This window comes from Opisthocomus hoazin, chromosome 8 (genome assembly GCF_030867145.1).
Source record: "Opisthocomus hoazin isolate bOpiHoa1 chromosome 8, bOpiHoa1.hap1, whole genome shotgun sequence".
NCBI classification, from domain to species: Eukaryota; Metazoa; Chordata; class Aves; order Opisthocomiformes; family Opisthocomidae; genus Opisthocomus; species Opisthocomus hoazin.
The window spans coordinates 64,249,404-64,269,687 of record NC_134421.1 but is presented as its reverse complement, the minus strand read 5'-3'; the positions used below and the strand labels follow the sequence as shown (position 1 = coordinate 64,269,687).

Here is a 20,284-nt window from a genome sequence, read left to right as displayed (position 1 = left end):
AGGAGATGTGAATGTGCCCCAAAAGATCATTCTAGTCTCGGTGTCCAGTCAACTTGCATTCTTTTTGCAGGTAGTGTAGAAAGACAAACTCCTCTGATGGTGATTCAGAGGAGGATCTTAGATGTAAGTATACTGAACTATTTCCTGGATCAATATATTTTTTTTCCCATGGACTGTGAAAGCAGCTCTGGATTGTCTAACACTGCACGTAAGTGATTATTTGGAGAAAGACTTCAGTGTCTTTTCAGATATTTGCCTTACTTTTACCTCTCCGTGAAACGTGATGGTAAAAGGGTTGTGTAGGAACAGTAGAAGGGAGACAAAATGAAATAGTCTTCTTCCATTACACCCAGCTCCCAGAGGCTGCTAACACTACTAATTCAAGAAGCAACTGGAAAATCTGGAGAGAATTGTAAAAATGCTGCCAAAGCAATCTCGTGGTTGAAGAATAAACCTCCTTGTGTGAAGTAAAAGTACCTTAACTTTTTCAAGAGGTCAGAGAAAAGAGTGAGAGAAAACAGGATAGCCAGATATAAAATTTTACCCTACAAAGTGACTTCCTAGTGTACGTGTATAAGGATTCTTGAAGATTGATGGCAAAGCAATATCAAGATCTAATAACTAAATTATGGAATCATATAAAATCATAGAATGGTTTGGGTTGGAAGTGACCTTAAAGATCACTTAGTTCCACCTCCCCCTATCATGGGCAGGGACACTAAACCAGGTTGCTCAGAGCCCCATCTAACCTGGCCTTGAACACTTCCAGGGAGGGGGCATCCACAAATTTCAGCTTGTTGAATGTAGATAAACTTAATCTTGAAATAGCATGCACTTTTCTGACACTGAGGACAATTAAATGCTGGAATACATGATAGGGACAAGGCTGGCACCAAGTCATTTTGTCTTTAAAACAAGATCTGCAAGCAGAAGTATAACTTAGATGTGTTTAAGTGAAAAAAGTTACTTAGCTTCTCTGCTCGAGCATTTTGGCTGGTCCCTTTTGATCTTGGAGTTTGTGAGCCTGTGGAGATCTTCTTGCTAGCTTTATCTCAATATCATTATAACACTAACCAGTCTTCATTAAGTCAGTGGTAAAATAAAATATCATGCTTCAGGTCTGAGCTAGTTATCTGTAAAGGCTAAGAAGGAATGTTATTCTTTGATGTTTGGTTGGCTAGATATCGGCTGCTTTTTGCCCTCCTCTGATGAACCAAGACAAAGTTGTCTTTACCCCTGCTAGAAGATGAAAGAGAAAAATCCTATCTTGTATGTCTCAGTGAAAGTGTTGTTCATGTCTTCTGCAGCCTTTGCAGACAAGAAAGAATTCCCCTTGAACAAGGATCCTAGGTTTCTTCTTCATTCCCTTTGGCAGATAGAGTTCCTACTACTATCATCTCATTTATCTCAGCCGAAAAAGTCTTCAAGCATTGCTGTTACCAGCCTGTCTCTTCAAGCGTTGCTGTTACCAGCCTGTCTTAGTCTTTTCTCCTAGCATTTTTGAGAGTAATATTTCTGTGACCTAAACAGATATAGGAGGTGTAATGAAGAATAAAATGAACTATCCGGATTAAATTTTGTGTTTTGTGATAGGCAAGCCAGACTAAATGAGCTGCCTATATTTTCCAGCTTGAAGAATAATAAAGTACTAGATAGAGAAAGCTTGGTCCAAAAGTGGGAATTATGGACTAAGTTTGGCCATTAGGGTAAGCGTAGTTTAAGTGTTTATTAGGAAACCTTTTCTTGACTGGTAAAACCACGGAAGTGAGCCATGCATAAGCAGTTCTAATTGCAGTGCACATTGCATATTTCTGTGTTCACTCTATTTGCATTTACCAGAAACAGGATTTTTTTATCAAAACCCTGTAAATTCAAGCTATTTTCTTCACAATTTATTATGCCAATAACTCATGAATCAGATTGATCATCTTTCATTTGATTTGAAAAGGACATTTATGTGAAGTTAGAAGATTCAAACAGTCTTAGCACTAATGCTGAAAAAACGCAAACCCTACAAATAGTTATTGAAGAAGTAGATTGTGACTGGTTAACTTTTACGGAACGACTGCACAGTACCACGGAGAAAAAAATCTGTATCTCTTGTGCGCCGAGGGATTCCACAAATCATAGTACTCCTATGCATGTGTATATGTGACCATATTGTAAGTAACCACATCAGGAGTTAAGTTTACTTGATAACTCCCATTTTAAAATTGAGGTTGCTTATAACATTTGCAAATGTGAACTGCTTTTTTTAAAGTCTTTCATGTCAAGGTTTTTTCCAGATTGGTTAGGTGACAGAGAATTGTAAAGAGGGAGGCATTGGAAACTGTCTTGAGCGAGAAAAAGAAATGTAAACCCCTGCCTATTCAAACACAAAGCTCACAAAGCTGAAACTTCAAAAGTGAGGAAATGCCAGAATAAACTTGTTCATTTCACCTTCCTTCTGCTCCTCTGTTCTCATGCCAGAGAGTTTAGCCTGTAATCAGATATTTTTCTGCAGAGTAACTCTGCCTCCCTCAGGGCACAGGCTGGATTCACAACTGGCAAGCAACGACACAGTTAACATTTTTTAGTAACTCCATTGGTAGCAGAAGTTTTAGTGGAAGTTCTAGGCTTTTAATCATACACGGTGTATTTTTTCCAGCAACAGCTCTACGTTGGATCTGAGTCGGTCATAGCGCAAGTGAAGTTCCACCAGTGTGACATGTATGGAACGGCCTGTGCGGACTGCTGCCTTGCTCGAGATCCATACTGCGCTTGGGATGGCATCTCCTGCTCCCGATACTATCCCACAGGAATGCAGGCAAAGAGGTGAGAACTGCTGCTTTCTGTAATATCTTTTTTGCAAAATACCTACATAAAGAGACCCTACTGCAACACAAAGTACTTCGTATCTCCCCCTCATAAAAATAACCAAGCAGTGACAAGATACGTTGCCTGCTAATTTATTAGCACATCCTTAGAGGATTGCAAAGGACTCTAATTAATAGGATGGTATAAACTGCAGTACCAGGAATATTGTTATGAAAGAAGAAAAGTAATTAATTGCAGTAAGTATTAAATAAACCTCAATTTCCTTATTCTTCTTTTGGTGCACAAAGGAAAGTTTCTTCACAACAGTGAAGACCTAAATTGGAAGTCTTCTACAGCGAATATATCACACTACAATAACATATAGAATAGAATTTCAAAAAAAAAACCAAAGAATCTGTGTTAATAGTCAAATGCCTTCACCAGCCAGAACGAAACCAGAGTATCTGCAAAAGCTAAGTTTAGGCTTAGGCTTTCTCCAGTGAATTTATAAGGACAAGTTACTCTAAAGGCCAGTTCAAAGCACAAACCTAATCTGGGTGCTGTAATTCTTCTGTTGGGGAGACTTCTCCTCTCCGTCATTGTTCACTTGTTTATGGCTCTTGGCCTTCACTTTTAGGTGCAGTAATTTCACACACATCTATTCTCTTCCCTTCCCTCTCAAAACTAATTTCTCCAGTTCAGCTACACAGATACTAGAAAGTGCATATTTTAATCCAGACCTTTCACTAGACTTGAAGTTAGCTTTGCCATTAAAAAGAGTAATTGCTAGCCTTAGTCAGCCAAATTTTGGTAATGTATAATTAAAATCCTTTCTGTGGCTTTTTTGCATTTACTGTTTCTGCTTGTATATATGAGACCTACATGGACTGCAAGGATTAGAATGAATTGAGTAACTTCTGGAGGCAATTTTGTAAGCCAGTGGAGATGGTTCAGTCAAAACCAATTCATAACATCCCAAATTTATGATTGTTGCTTAAGGATAACCAGGAAAAGGCAGGGGAGGGTAATTTATTTAATTTTTTGTCCTGAACCCCTTTCCATGAACCTGAATGCACTCATACAAAAGCACTGCTGACTATAGCCAGGCACAACCAGCATTTCTGTGGATTTTTCTGAAAGATAACCAATGCAGCCATGTTACATAGGGTAACATGACTTTTTGAGTAAGGCACATTAAAACATGAAAATGAGGAATACAGCCAATGACTCAGCATAATCAACAGTCTCTTGAACTTATTACACTAAGGCACAGGTTAAATCAAGTAGGAAATCAACATGACTTTTACAAGCAGGATTGCACAGTCTTCGCATACCTCTTGCAAGCAGATCTAAGAGAGCAAGTGGGCTCTGGTTGTCTCGTCAATTTGAGAAGAATCTGGCTGAAATTTTCAGGTCCCAGATTAAGAAATATAAGCAGCTATATATTGGGCCAGGGAGATTAATTTCCTACAGTACATGTAGAAATTGGATTACTATAATTATAAAGCATATGAGTTACTCATCTAATGATGTAAAAGTCACTAGGGGAAGGAAGGGAGGTTAAAAAATTTCCCAGCAGTCTACTTGGCCTGTATCAGCATTTATGTTGATCTGTAGGCTACTTATTGTCTAAGAAAAGATAAGAGAAACTCACTCAGTCCCGAGCTCTGCTGTACATTTTTAGCACATTTTCTCACCTAAGACAATTCCCAGAGTAACAGCCCTTAAGTCCTTTGACACATGCATTTATCCAGGGTTGAGTGATATGGGCAGCACCCCAGGCACCTTCCTGTGCCTTACCTCCCCAGCAATCAGCAGGTCAGTCTCTAAAAGAAGAAAATACTGCTGTTATCACCCCCCTTCTCTTCAGATAAGCACTGCATCGGTGGAGAAGGGATTTGCACTCAATTGAATGTTCTTGAAGTCTGAAAAACTTGTTTTAAGTATAAAACTTTGAGGAACAGCCAGCAAGGACTAGTGATGTTGAGAGAGATGGATGGTATTTGCTTTGTTCATTTTAGCTCATAGCTGAAACTCAGAGTAATTTAAACTTATGAGTTTACACTAACTGTGTGGTACATGGAGAGACAGGGAGAGCCACTTAGGACATGTGTATGGAAGCTGGTTTAAGTTGCCTCTTTCTGCGTTCTGGGTGGAGGGCACTGCTGTAAAAGGCAGGTCTCAGTAATGAACATGGAGTTTTCTGATACCAAGCATCCCTGAGCAGGCGATAATCCTGCCATGGCTGCCTTGGGCTGCAGACACAATTAACACCACTTCCCAGAGCATACACATCTTAATTTTGCCTTGTTTCAGGACTCCAGTTTTCTGCTCAAGCTGTACAGGGTAGTACAAATAATGTGAGTGCAAGGGGCATTGGAAAGCATTTGTTCACCCCTTTCCTGGCAGCCCTCGCGTCATCAGGATTTAGGGAGCTGTGCCTTACATAGCGCATTTGGCTTTAATACCACCTCTGTGTGCTCAGATGTGGCCCTCATGCAGTGCATTTAGGTGGGCTTTTGGTTTGTAAGAGTACCCCTGCTAGTGCAGCAAGAGGACTGCTAAGAGCTTTCTTTTTAATTCCAGTTCTACTAGTAAAGAGTTGAACCGAAGCAGGGATGTATAATGTGTCCTCCCCATTTGATACAAATGCTCTCTGCTTTAGACCCTAATGTCTCCCAGGTATGGCAAGTGTTTAGACAAACATGAAATAGAAAAACTGTAAAGTCAGGCATGTACAGGATATAAAGAAAACAGCAGCATAAATATAAAAAAGCCTCTGCTTGACAGCTGGTACTAATTAATTCAATTTTGAAAGCCTGTATTATAATTCCTTGTAAATGCATAGCCTGGATAATGAATTAGATATGGAATTTGATTAGGGACAAATAAAAATTGAGCCCAAAATGCCGCATCTTTGTACGGTAGTGCAGCATACTACATTGCCATGGTAGTTACAGGTGTATGGTTCCTGCATACTGCAAACACTTAAGATGCCAGAAGGAAATTATATTGCATTCAACTTCCATGAAGCACGCTTGAGAAAGCAGAGAGGTCCAGGACTTAAAACTATGCTTTAGACCACTGTTACCTCTGCAATCTGATTTAGTGAGTTTAATCTTTATGCAAACAAGCACTAAATTCTACAAGTGAGATTCTTTGCTGTGCCAGCTCAACTTCCTGTCTGAAAAAGGGCCGAAGTAATTTTAAAATGTCATTCAGCTTGGGTAGGTCTGTTAACCTGTGATTCAGTAGCTAATTTTAAGAAGCTGACAGTCACCCTCCTGCCTGCTCTCCCTCTCTGGCCTCTGTCTCCACCACCCACTCCACCAGCAAACACACAAATACACGTTTCATCTCTTGTGGTTAGCAAGGGAGCTCCAAACAGGTGGGTTTTTTCCCAAATCTAGGGGTTTCCTCCCCCCAAGCCTCCTGGCCCTGTTTGTTGCCTGCCCGCGACAGGGTGCCCAGGCTGGAGGGGGGAGGCGGCGCTGCACTGATGGTGGGGGGCGGTTAAGCGGCTGCCTTCCCCTCGCAGCTAAATCTCAGTACTAACCCAAGCGTCACTCTGCTGTAACATTTGGTTCAGCAAACACAAACTCAGCCTATTGATATAACTATGTAAACCACATCGATGCCTTTTCTCCCTGAGCCATTGTGACTTCGTCTCATCTATCCCTGGGAAATAATAAAGAAACATGAGGATGATGGTGATGATGATGATGACAAATATATTGCTTTCTTGCTGAACATTTTTACTAAGTTCCTGAAAGCACAGAGTCACAGACTGAAACCTAAATTCGTGAAGTTATAGATTACAAAAGACACTTCCATATACTCAATAGTATATTTGCTAGTCACTGACAGTTATTCGTTATAGTAGTTTATGTCAGGATTGTCTGGTACTCTATTATTCATGGAATTCTGAATGAAATATTTATTAAGAAAAAATAACAAATACCAGGATTATGTCAGTATTTGTGAAATCAGTTTATCTCCCAGCAACTCCCTCTCTTTCAGCACCTCTCCTCATTTTTTCCTTTTCTTCAAAAAAGCAGCAAGCAAAGGCACTGGTAGAAGTATCTTGCCCAGTGTTCACACTCACAACAGCAAAATTCCATACAACAAACATTTCTTTTTTTGTGAATGGCTCTAACTACTGGAGTACTCTGTCCAGTTCTGGGATCCCCAGTTCAAGAAAGATGAAGAGCTACTGGAGAGAGTCCAGCGGAGGGCTAGAAGGATGGTGAGGGGACTGGAACATCTCCCCTGTGAGGAGAGGCTGAGGGAGCTGGGCTTGTTCAGCCTGAAGAAGAGAAGGCTGAGAGGGGACCTAATATATGCTTACAAATATCTGAAGTGTGGGTGTCAGGAGGATGGGGCCAAGCTCTTTTCAGTGGTGCCCAGTGACAGGACAAGGGGCAATGGGCACAAACTGAGGCACAGGAAGTTCTGTCTGAACATGAGGAAGAACTTCTTCCCTCTGAGGGTGACGGAGCACTGGCACAGGCTGCCCAGGGAGGTTGTGGAGTCTCCTTCTCTGGAGATATTCAAGACCCGCCTGGACAAGGTATTGTGCAGCCTGGTGTAGGTGACCCTGCTTCAGCAGGAGGGTTGGACTAGATGACCCACAGAGGTCCCTTCCAACCCCTACCACTCTGTGATTCTGTGAAATATCCTATCTTAAGGACTAGGGTTTTTTTAGCTCTACAATGATCTTTGGGAACTGAGTAGTAAATACTACATGCCTGCTAACAGTCCTGGTCCTGCTCCTGCTAGATAGGGCTGCTGGGCCTGACAGCAGTGGGGTTTTCTTGTTTGTTTTTTCAAGGCTAATATTTATATTATTTGTGTATGTTTCTGCAAAAGAATGTCCCTTCTGAATAATCTGTATACACACACATGCAAAGCTGGTGGCAGCATTATTCAGCACTGACACTCTGCAGAGTTATCAGTAAGCAAAGCTACAGCATCCGTGCATTACAATGAGAACTCCCAGGGCATGATAAAGCCCTGTTGCTATCTCAGAATCTCAGTTTCCATTTAATAACACGTATGTGTTTTTGGCTCTTCGATCTAAGAAGCTCAACACACTCCTCACTGAATTTGCAGATTCTCCTGCAAAAACAATGGCAAAACATTGGCTCTGCTACTCAGAGTATCAGTAAAGTTGAAAGCTGGTACACCAGCCCCACTGGATCAGAAGTCCATACAGGTGGCAGAACTCGGAAAACAATCACTGTCTACTGCCAGTTTAGAAATATGATGGGTAACATCCACAGGCAAGATCTTTAGTATAAATCTACACAGTTTTTTGTAAATTCAGTTTGTGTCAAAGATTCTGCCTTTTGTGTTCCCATCATGTTGGAGAAAAGCATTATTGAAGTAATAATTCAAAGAATAACAAAACTGCTTGTCTTTGCTTTTTTCTGTCATATATGATTTATACTGTACACATACCTGCTGTGTAAAATTTGCTGCATTGCATATTTTTGTTAATTTGTTATGTATGACTTTGATAATAGTGTATAGAATTGTTCGTTATGCAAATATAGGAAAGGTATCCTTAGTATAACTAGACATCAGGTTGCTGGAAATACTACATCTGGCAAGATATGGCATTCCAACAGGCTTTTTCGTTTCCATAGTAAGCAATCTTAATTTTATTTATCAGGACACTCAGAGAAAAAAATTATCATGTAAAAGCACAGTTCCTCTGGGAATGCACTGTACAACTACAGTTTTCATTGTTTTTCTGTAACTGTCTACAAAATCCCCAAAGCCCAAAACTCACAACAATTTTTCTCTTAAAAGCAATTGCATTATTTCCAGGTTGCAGCCAGGGCTGCCAGGTTCTCACCACAGCTCTGCCACCAGCTCAATTTCTAAGCATAGGGAAGTCATGAATGTGTTTATTTCCCTATGAAGAAAAATGATCTTAATAACTATCTGCTACACAGATGTAATAAAATAAAGTATTTGCTCTGCACTTTGAGATTCCCAAGTGGAAAAAAAGAACAAGAAAGCAAAGTATAACATGAAAACTACTATTCACATACGTGGCAAACTGTTCTAACCTAAAAAAGGAAAATTTCCTTGGCTTCCAGAGAGATAGAACCCAATGACAGGCTGAAGGTCCCTTTGATTCTTCCTAGCACTGAGTGCTGCCTAGGTGGTTCACAGGATCTAGTTTTGCTGTCTGTAACATCAGTGTAGTTATGTAGAAAATGGACATGTAGTTGTGCCTCTTCCCCAGACAAGTCTGTTTCTTTTTTTCAAACATGTGATTCCCAATAGGTTGAGTGGGAGAGAATACCAATGCATAAAGGAGTACTTCTCACAACAATGCTAAATTTTTAGGAATCAAGATATAGCTCCTTATGTATTTAATGAATGCCACTTCAGCATAAACTCAACAATCTAAATATGTTATCTCAAACAATTCCATTTTTTCCTTTCCAGACGTTTCCGCAGACAAGATGTTCGACACGGAAATGCAGCGCAGCAGTGCTTTGGCCAACAGTTCATTGGTAATCTACTCACATTTATAAATTGCTAGTAAATGCCTCGAGCAGAGAGCACAGATTTTGCCAAGAGTATGAGCCAGACCACGCTTTCACCTGAGGTTTTTTACTGGCATATTCCTATAATAAGTTATAAGAGTCATGGGGATGAACTTATGTCATTCAGATCTAAAAATGACTTTGTTTTGACCACAGGTCACGTGCATCCCATAGTCCTCCTGTAGTACTGCAGCCCTGTCATTTATATCAGGGATGTGGCTAATGCATCTCAAGGGTTTCCAGCAGAAATGCAGGTGGGAAAATGGGACAGGGATAGGAAGCAACAGGGCTGCATCCTGAAATACATATGAAATACTGCCAGGACACTCAGCCAGAAGTGGGAATTGAAGGAGCTCCCCAGCGCGGACATGGGCAATGACATGTCAGAATACAAATGTGTATTTATGATCATTATCAAGATTTGTCCTAAAAAATGATACATTACTGTGTCTAATGCTGTTGTCTAAACCTTGGAAAGTGATGATTTCAAACATTGATATTTGGAATGGCAAAACAGACAGCAAACAGTTGCCTGAACAACTTCAGTATTTTGCAGGATAACACCCAATGCACTTATAGAATTAAAAATGTAATATAAAAGGTTCTTTAATGTAGATAGACAAAGAAAATATATTTTAGATATTAAGCATTAGATATTTAACCAGAGAAATCTTCATTAAAATTTGAGTCTATTGGAGTGTATAGTAGATTTTGGAAAATTATATTCCAATATGAAATATTAATTATAGAGTAAATTTGCAATACAACAGATAAATCACAATGATATAAACCACGGTATTTCTAGGGTATAAAACTGATTGGTATCAAGAATATTTCTCACTACTGTAGAGTAGGATGATTTAGTTAATGAGGCAATTGTTCTCCTCCAGTGTAACATCTAGCTTACCTTCCTCCAGAAGTTTTGTTGGATGGAAAAGCAGAATTGAGTTTTGATTAATTTCATTCACCTTGTTTTTATTATCACCCTTGGGGTGAAATTGTATATTCATTTTACATATGTATGACATGGAGATGCATAATATTGGTTAGGGTATTTATAGTTTTTAAGAGTTTCACTCTGCTAAAGGCTATGTGTTCTCATTCTTATCCCTAAAAATATATCATTATTTATTATATTTAAGCATGTATTGAATCCTCCTGTTTCACTGACTGAAAATGAAATAAATTAACTATTCATAAGAACTAGGCACAAACAATTAGAAGTGTGAAAGGCTGAGATCTGTTTATCTGTGAGTAATCTTAACTGAATCCTGGCAAAATCTGATACATTTAACTTCTGGTCAGATACTGTGAGAGTCTGAGATGATGGGAAAATTCACTTAGTGGGTCAGGCCTTCACCAGGCACTACTTTTCAGTCACTATCTGATCGGATCTGAACTATCTCACTCTTCAAAGTAAATACACTGATTATAATTGGCACTAACACATTTTTTTAAAACATTTATTTTCCTTCCAGGCGAAGTCCTGGAGAAGACTGAGGAACGATTTGTTTATGGAATAGAGTACAACAGCACCCTTCTGGAGTGCACCCCTCGGACCTTACAAGCAAAAGTAATCTGGTTTGTCCAGCGAGCACATGAAACTAAGAAGGAAGAGGTAAATATTTTTATAGCCTAATCCTTTAACTAAGAGAACTCATGGTTAGGAACATTATATCTTCACTGAAAGGCTTGTCATCTGTTGCTGAAATGTATGTGGATGTAAGGGAAAATAATTATGTTCATCTGCTCTCTTGAATTAATAGACCTGAGAGTTTCATATGGTGTTTGCGTTCAGCATCTTGAACGCAGATGTTAGAAATGTAGTGAAGCTTGAATTAAGTTCTCAAAACAAAAGAGAATCCACCACTTCTCTAGGTGTGTTATTGCAGAGGTGAATTGTGTACATATTACTCCAGATGTTAGTCTAGCTTCACATCTATTCATACTTGCTGCCTCAGCCATTCTACTACAAAACTTTCTGAAAATGGCGGTTGGTTGATTCTCTGCCTCTTTCACATCTATTTCCTTATTATGAAAGTGCTTCATAAGTTATTGTATTTATTCCTCAATACCTCTCTGATACACAGTTGCATAACTGTCCCCACTTAGTATGTGGAAGGACATAGGGAGAAAAGCCTCAGACCACAAAAGGATAAGGATGATTGCCTTCTACCTAGCAGCTAGGCTCTACTGTAAATGTGAAACCCTAGCTTAGCCATAGATATCTGCAGATCTCTGGAGTAGGACTCATCTGATACTAAATGTGGACATTTATGATAGAGATCTATGCAGCGGCCAGTCAATGTAGGCTACCTTTGGAATCAAACTAGCTAGTGTTGCAGTGGTATCAGATTACGCTAAGCTAGATAGCTTCATTTGGTCATGGGCAGGGACATCTTTCACTAGACCAGGTTGCTCTAAGCCCTCTTCAGCCTGGCCTTGAATGTTGCCAGGAGTGGGGCATTTACTGCCTTTTTGGGCAACCTGATGTGGGGTCTCAGCACCTTCATCGTAAAAATATTCTTCTTTATGTCCAATCTACATCTACATTCTTTCAGATTAAAATCATTACTCTTTGTCCTACCACTACAGGGTCTGGTAAAAAGTCTCTGTCTTTTTTATAAGTCCCCTTTAAGTCCTGAAAGGTCACAATAAGGTGTCCCTGGAGCCTTCTCTTCTCCAGGCTGAAAAACTCCAGCTCTTTCAGCCTTTCCTCATAGGACGGGTGCTCCAGCCCCCTGACCATTTCTGTGGGCTTTTCTGGACCTGCTCCACCAGGTCCATGTCTTTCCACAGCTGAGAGCTCCAGAGCTGGATGCAGGACTCCAGATGAGGTCTCACCAGAGCAGAGCAGAGGGACAGAATCACCTCCCTCAAGCCTTTGGCCACACTTCTCTTGATGCAGCCCAGGCTACAGTTGGCCTTCTGGGTTGTGAGCACACATTGTCGGCTCATCTCCAGGTTTTCATCCACCAGCACCCCCAAGTCCTTCTCAGCAGGGCTGGTCTTCATATATTCTGCAACCAGTACTTCTCTTCTGCTTCATATTCAACATTTTACTGTTAGCTACAAAGATGGGGATTACATTCTCCTGGGCACTTCTCCTGGATGGATTAGACAGGTCTGTGCTCCCTGCTTGTTAGCATCTGCAAATGCCTCATACTGAAGAACCTAGCTCTCAGGAGATGTAAGGGGAACTCAGGCACCAAACTCAGAACTAAGGCTTTCAGATCACAATGGCCCTACAGTTAGATATACATATATCTGTGAGTGTTCCCTCAAAAACATTTGTCAATGTGTAAGAGCATTCCCAGGGCCAGTTATTGCAGGTCTGCTGGCAAATGCCCATTTGTTTTCCACCCCGTAGTTTATTTACATGTTTTGACCTTATTTCCCTCTGTGATTTAGCCACAAGTGACTAACCCATGCTGAGAAAACAGGAAACTATCTGGTCTACTGTCTGTTCCACCATGCTTGCCAGATTCTCTAGGCCACTTTCCTTTCACAGCTCAGCCTCTTGTTTATTTCAAGTAAACATTTTTATTACTTATAAACAGAGAATTAACGATAACGGATCTCTAATCTTCCTCTCAAAATTTAATGTTATGTTCACGAAAGAATATTTCAGAAATAATTGCACTGATTTAACGTAATAGTAAAGGCCTGTGTTCTATAACTGCACCTGTTTGCTTTTCAGGTGAAGACAGATGACAGAATAATCAAAATGGACCTTGGCCTCTTATTCCTGAAGCTTCATCGGCTGGATGCAGGGACCTATTTTTGTCAGACAGTGGAACACAGCATTGTTCACACTGTCAGGAAAATCACCCTGGAAATAGTCGAGGAAGAACGTGTAGATGAAATGTTCAACAAAGACTATGAGGAGGAGACACCTCACAAAATGCCATGCCCAATGCAAAGCAGTATACCTCAGGCATCAAAGCCATGGTACAAGGAATTTCTTCAACTAATAGGTTACAGCAACTTCCAGAGGGTGGAAGAATATTGTGAGAAAGTGTGGTGTACAGATAAGAAGAGAAAAAAGCTTAAAATGTCTCCATCCAAGTGGAAATACGCCATCTCTCAGGAGAAGAAGGCAAGGATCAGGCCAGAGCATTACCGGTTGCCCAGGAACATAGCTGACTCTTGATGGACAACAGCGATCCACTATTTCTGGGTGAAATTTTATTTGGACTTAAGTAAGAGGGAGAAAGCAGTCCTGGTTTTGGTAAATGACACAGGTTTACATATATAAAATATTGAGACTGAAAACAAAAAAGCTATGGTAAGTTATACCATACACTCATGATGACTGTTTTGAAGCATTTTAAACAAAATCTTCTTAACTATCTGATTCTAAGTAAGTCAATGCAATCAGAGTTTTGCATTAGGGAGGACGTGACAATCTTCAGACTTCGAGTGCTTGACTCAGTTTCCTGTGTGGACCATGCTTGCGCTGTATGTTGTTGCACATGATGGCATATTTAACAAATTCGGATAGCTAAGCATTCACAAGTGGATGAAAAACATAACACATCTTTTCTTTGTTTCACAAATTTATTATGGTTCTGAAAGTGGCACGTCTTAAGATCTTTCCTTTTGATTGTGACCTGCCTGAGTTTATCACTAAGAACAACGAGTTGTGTTAATACTGTGTACTGCTATTTCTAAAGATAATGAAGGGAAATCTTATTTATTTCCCACTGTTTTTTGTCTTATCAGTCATTTATGAAGAGCAGTGTGCTCTCACAGCTAAATAATATTGCCTAGTACCTTGATGTAAGTCAAATGCATGCTGAGAACACAAACAGAATGAAATTCTTCAACTTATTTGCATAAAAAATTGGAACAATGGTTTAGAGAGAAGACGAGTCTATGTTCTCTTCAGTAATCGACATTGCCTTAGGAACGACATGAATTAAGGGAGTGCCTTCTTGTGGCAAAACAAGCAAAATCCACTACTACCATCTATTTTCTGAAGAAATGTGCATAAAGAAGAAGTATTACCCAGATCCACGGCTGATTTGTTTTCAGCACGTACTTCTAGTCTCCATGTGCTAAATCCACAGATTTAGAGGGCAGTATTGGAAGTCATTTATACTGGAAAGACAGCATTTAAACTAAGTCATGTTTTATGTTGTTAACGTGCTTTTGAGATAAAATGCAGTCATAAAAAGTTAGGATGTAGATTAAAAACAAGAACAGCATTATGCAGCTGTGTTTCTATAGTTTCAGGGTCTGCTCCAGGTCAATCTTTGCCTGGTATCTCTGGTCAAAAGGGCTGCTTTGCTGCTCTTGTGAATGATACCAGGAGAGGAGATCAAAGAACTAAAAGTCACTTACAATCTACTTCTTTCAAGACTTACTTAAAAAAAGAGAAGAAATATCTTTAAGCACATGAAACCAGATGCAGAATGCAGCTTTCCACTAATTGAGAAATCTGATCTTACAATATTAATTGGATTTTTTTTTATTAGAAATTATTAGAATAGTTAGGGAAGATATAAACACAAATGAGTCACAAATCAGTTAACTCCTCAAATGAGAACATGGTGCTAATAGAGGAAATATCCAAGCTGATACAGATTTTGATGCCACCAAGAAAATATACAAGGGGTTCAGCAGTCACCAGGAGATTCGTGTTGAGCTTTAACTTCTAATCAGGAAACAGAATTTAGACTTAGTGGGAATTAACAGCCTAGATAAAAGAGATGTTTTCTAGGTTTGAGGTGTTAACAAATGCAGCAATCAATGCTAACATAGTATTTTCCAAACAGGCTGTGTATAAGAGGAGCTCACAGTTGCTGGCAGGACAAGTGAACCTCGCTGTCCTCCTCTGGGAACAGAGACTATCCCAGTGTTTGAAAGGAGCCCGCGGGCACACTCAGCAACTGGAGTATGAGGAAAACAGGGTTTCACTTAATGTCAGTATAACAGAAGATAAATCTTTCCATTAGCCAGCTGTGTTAAGGAAAATAATTCATATGAGGGTTTACACTTCATTAGAATGTCTGTCTAAGGGATGAGACCGGACTCTGTGAGCAGCCTTGCATGAATTCACGCAGCTGCAAACTTTGATCTGATACAGGAGACTGGATAAATTCACTTTTCCATGAAGGTTTAATGGAACTTTTTTGCAGTTAGGATCCTGTGTTTGTTTAGAGTTATTGGGAAAGCTAGCACTGAAGGCTGTGGCAGAGAGAACACGTACAGAACAAGCATCCCGGATTTATACTTAATCCCCTATACAATCCTTGCTGGCGTCCTTGGTGGAAAACTGTTACAACACCACCGAATTACTTTTCTGATGAATTAAGGAGTCCACTTCTTTTTAATGGTAATGGGAATTACATTTCACTTTTTCTGATTCATTTGCTAATAATTAGTGCCAAATGTACCTTTAATGGATTATTAGAAAAGAATAACAGCATCTCGGCCTGATGGAAGAAGAATAACTTTGTGTCTCATTCTCTGAGATTTCAGGTGGAAATCATGTGATATACAAATCAGGATTCCTCATTTTGTGTGAGAGTGTGTATTTTTAGCTCCCTATCCCTTTAGTGGTTACATGTGGAGAATTGCATTAAATTTTTATTTACCTCTTAAAATTCAAATTTCTGTCTCACAGCTTGCTGCTTTCAGGGTTGCAATGCCTGTGAGAATTCAGAACTACAAGGTCTTGTTCAAAGAGTGCTGTGACACCTAAAGAAGAAGAGAAAGACTGACAATGTGTTTTGGAAGGATACGCATAAATATGCTCATACACAGACAATGTTATTTAAAATGTTTCTTTGTATATATGGGGGGCATTGTCTGCTTCTTCTAGTTATGACTTTGATGTATTTTGTATGTGCATGAAGTGGTCAAATTATAAATATTATTAAGAATCATATTTCTCTGAAATAATCTGTATTATTTCTGATAATCTATTTTCACCAGGCAATATGATTATTTTTCAGATCACCAGTCACACATTGTTATTTACAGATGCCCTTCACCATGTGTTTTGTGAGCAGAGATCTCAGATCAGGACAGAGAGTTGTTAATAAATGGTTGCCAGGTGGGAAACTGGCACAGGGTAACAAGGAGATTTGGTCTATTAATGTCAGGTAGATTTTGCAAAGTGGTGATTAGAGCAGCATCTGCTGCATGAATGTGTTTTGAGAGTGAAACATGGTCCCTTAACCCCAGAAGATTCTAACTGACAGAAATTCACTGAGAAGCAATGGTTTGAATAAAGCTTTGAACTCTGCCCTGCTGCCTGGCGAGGGACAAGCCAGATCACTTGGACTAAACACTTTGATTTGCTTTGCTCTTTCTCTCTTGTTGTCAATGAGATTATTGTCACCTTGTACATACTACTGTGCTCTTAGATTCTGTTGGGACATCAAGCCAGGAGACTGCCAGCCTGCTGTGATATTCCTGCCTTGTATATCTCAAAATAAGCTTTTAGGATATAGACAACTTCTCTGTAGCATAAAACAGATCTCTTTACACAGGCAAGAGACAAAAATAATTGCCCTATATCCAGGTACGTGAATAGCAGAGTTCATAGTCATATTTGAAGCAGTGTTTGAATTAATATAACTAACATAGTTATGGAGCTTCTTTATTTTTCTTTGAATTTGGGGGGAAAGATCAATTTTCCCCTAAAAAAACAGTCAGTCAGCTTCCCTTTTTAAAAGGCAATTAATCTCCTTAGTCTACCTTGGAGCAGTGAAGCTGTTTATGAAACTTTATATCTCTGGGTCCAGAAGGCACAAATGCCTCTGAAAGCTGCACTGTACAGATAAGAGGCACCGAAAGTGAGCTTTTCTACATCTGTAACTGAGAGGGATGCCTGCAATTCCTATTGGATCTGGAATCCTGTTCAGTTCACCAAATCACTGCTTTTAAAGGAGAAATCATGTCCAGTCAACAGGAGTATTTATTGTAAACAAAGCCGTGATTGACAAGTCTTGCCTCTTGGTGACATTTACTTTCTCTACTAGTCACGAGTGACTTTTTTTAATTTTAATTCTTCGAGGAAGTAAGTTGTCTGAGTAGCACTACAAACAGAAAAATGGCAGTGCTAACAAAGTCAAGTAGACCTACTAGTTGCTATGAGTTAATCAACATTTCACAGTGATAAACACATTTCTAAACAAATTTACCAAACACCAGCATAATCCATTGCTGTAATCCCATTTCACAAAACAGATTTGCCCACTTGAGGTGTGACTCTCATCTAATGTTGAACCAGGAAATATTTTGTTAAGCCTTAGCACACATGTGCTCATAATTTGCTGAAGGGAGTTGGGCTGTGCACCAGAACTGAGCATAGCTGAATGTGGTTGGAGCCTTGGCTGCCCAGTTCCTAGATTTCCCAAGATTCTCATCCATATCTAGCAAGAGCACATTTAATTGCGGGAGAAGAAGCCTGGATCCATGCATATTTGGTGAGTCACAGATGCTGTTTCAGAGCATTCAGAATTTCCTGCCTTTGAGAGTGGTTTTACACATCTTTGAAAAGCTGCTTTTGGAGAAGTACAGTCTAGGATTACATGTAATGTGGGTGCATTTGCATAGAAATGATGAACTCTCAGAAAACCTCTAGTCAGTTTGAATTTCAGCATTTCTAACAAAGTCATACATATAGCCCATGACGATTTTTTTCTCACTCTGAAGAATCACACACACCCAGTGCCCTCAACACAGATTTCAAGCATGTCTATGAAGGCACGTAGCAATGTCAATCATCATCATCGCCATCATCATCATCAGAAGCCAGAACAGCTGTAACTCACTGTCTTCTCCTCTTCCTAATAATGAGATGAAGTCTGCAGAACAATGAGCATAATTAACGCACCATGAGCATTTTCTGTATTTTAATTTGCTAGCTGTATCAAAAGGCACTACTGATAAACCGAATTTGAAGAATGCACTGTGAACATTGTCAAAATCAAGGTGATGGAAGTATTCCACAGGTAGTTTAAACTGTGGCATATAGATCATTAATATTTAATTTACTGGATTTTCTTCTTCTTAAATGTGATACTACTTTATTATTATTTTTCAATCATTATCAGTAATGGATATTTGATAGTGCTTTTTATGTTCAAAATTTCTTTAGTTCCACAACAACCACCAGAGGGATGAAAATACATGTTAGTATCCCTTCACTCTGTTTGCAGGAGCAGAGAAAGCCTGTGGCCAGACAAATCTCCCCTGTGACGCAGTGCAGATTCCTGCTGCAGCAACTCCCAGAGCAGTACCACGTGAGCGGGCAAGTCAAACCAACACAGTGCAACACCATGCAGAGGTCCCAGCTTGTACTGCAAAAGCAATGTGCAAGGGCATGTTTGTACTAGGCAATGTTTTTTTCATGCAACTTCCGTTTATGGAAGAATAGGCTAAGACATCCTGCTCAGTCATTCCTGCCATAGGGTGGAAACTTATGGAAGAGGGTCAAAGTGAAAAATCAGAGGTTAGTAAGTCTATCAAGGCATATAAAGCCTGTTTACAGTGATGTCCATTCAAGGTCTTGTCGGACTGAGTCCAGGGTACAGTCTGTATTTAAAGCACAAGAACCTGTGGTAGTTCAAGATTGTTTGGATTTTTTTTTTTTGGGGGGGGGAAATTATTTTTTGTTTGCTTGTTTGTGGATTTGTTTGGGTGGGGGGGTGGTGGTTGTTTTTTTTTCTCCTTGTAGTTTTAGGAGAAAAATAAATATTTTGAGATTGCAACCTATCAAGTCCTTTTTAGATGTCTTCATTTGGATGAGATGACTCATCAGATTAACTCCACCATGATGCTTTAAGGTAATCAGATCATTTCAAGATAATTTTTTCTCAGAGTAAATACTCCAAAGCATCAGAGCTATCACAATAGCTGAAAACATGGTACATAATTCTGAGCAGTTTTGTCACAGAGAGCTAGCAAATAAAGACACTGGGGAGGATGAGGATGAAGTTGACAGGATTCAGCAAGAAATCAGTATATAGTACATATTATTATTATTATTATTATTATTATTATTATATATACGGAGGGTGGGGTTTGTTTTGTGTTTTTTTTTTCCTTTAAACAGCAGAAATCATTAAGTGATGTACTCATTTATTCAGAGGTCAGATTTCATCAGAGACTAATTTTAATCAGAAATCATTATTATTTAGATTTGCTTGAGAAGAAGAGGGAATTAGGTGCTCACTCACTTTTATACCACTTCTCTGTGAAAAAAAGATATTCATCAACCTGAAGTGTAACTTGCAAAGAAAACTTCCAAAGTACATCTATGTTTCTATCCTCCTGCCTTTTAACCATTTTGAAAAAGAGCAGATTTTTTTTTCACATCCAAAAAACACAGCAATATTTTTTATGTGCACTGACCTTTTAAGAGTGTGAACAAGGTAAAAATTCATTCAGCCTCCAGAATATAAAATATTATCTTGAAATTATGAATGTTCTAGCCTAGAACATTGCCATTTCTGTTCTGCACTCTGCCTTTTTGACAGTTTTTTACATCTTTGCAGTATTGTTTTGTGAATTGCATTAAATGTTACACCTGGGACACAGAACTGTGAGATGGCAGATGAATATTCAGCTGTGAGTTATCTATATTAGTGTGGGGTTAGTGTCTATAAAGATTTGAGAACAGCTTACCCACAGAAGCTTTTAGAAAAGACCTTGAATTGTGAATTGCTATCATTGTTTCTGTGCCTGGGTGGTTTATGAATTGTGGGGAAACTTTTGATTTCATAAATAATGTGCTCCAGAAAGGTAGAAACATCTTCTTAGCTTAAAAAAAAAAAAAAAAAAAAAGTTTTCCACTCCATCTATCTTTTTCAAAGAACTTAAAATGCACAAATTAAGATACTGCAGAGTAAAAGAAACAGTTGCAAGGGTGGCATTTCTGGGGCTTCTTTGGTGCTTCCTCACTGGTT

General features: G+C 39.3%; 1 protein-coding gene across 1 annotated transcript in view; it reads left to right on the top strand.

The window, feature by feature from the left end:
• Window positions 1–16,390, top strand: part of SEMA3E (semaphorin 3E) — a 151,511-nt gene extending 135,121 nt beyond the window's left edge. Inside the window, exons 14-17 of the mRNA XM_009943572.2 lie at window positions 2,648–2,814; window positions 9,259–9,326; window positions 10,838–10,977; window positions 13,060–16,390. Of these exons, the coding sequence (XP_009941874.2) occupies window positions 2,648–2,814; window positions 9,259–9,326; window positions 10,838–10,977; window positions 13,060–13,512 (828 nt within the window). The 3' untranslated portion in view covers window positions 13,513–16,390. The remainder of the gene's footprint in view (window positions 1–2,647; window positions 2,815–9,258; window positions 9,327–10,837; window positions 10,978–13,059) is intronic.
• Window positions 16,391–20,284: the final 3,894 nt, after the last annotated feature.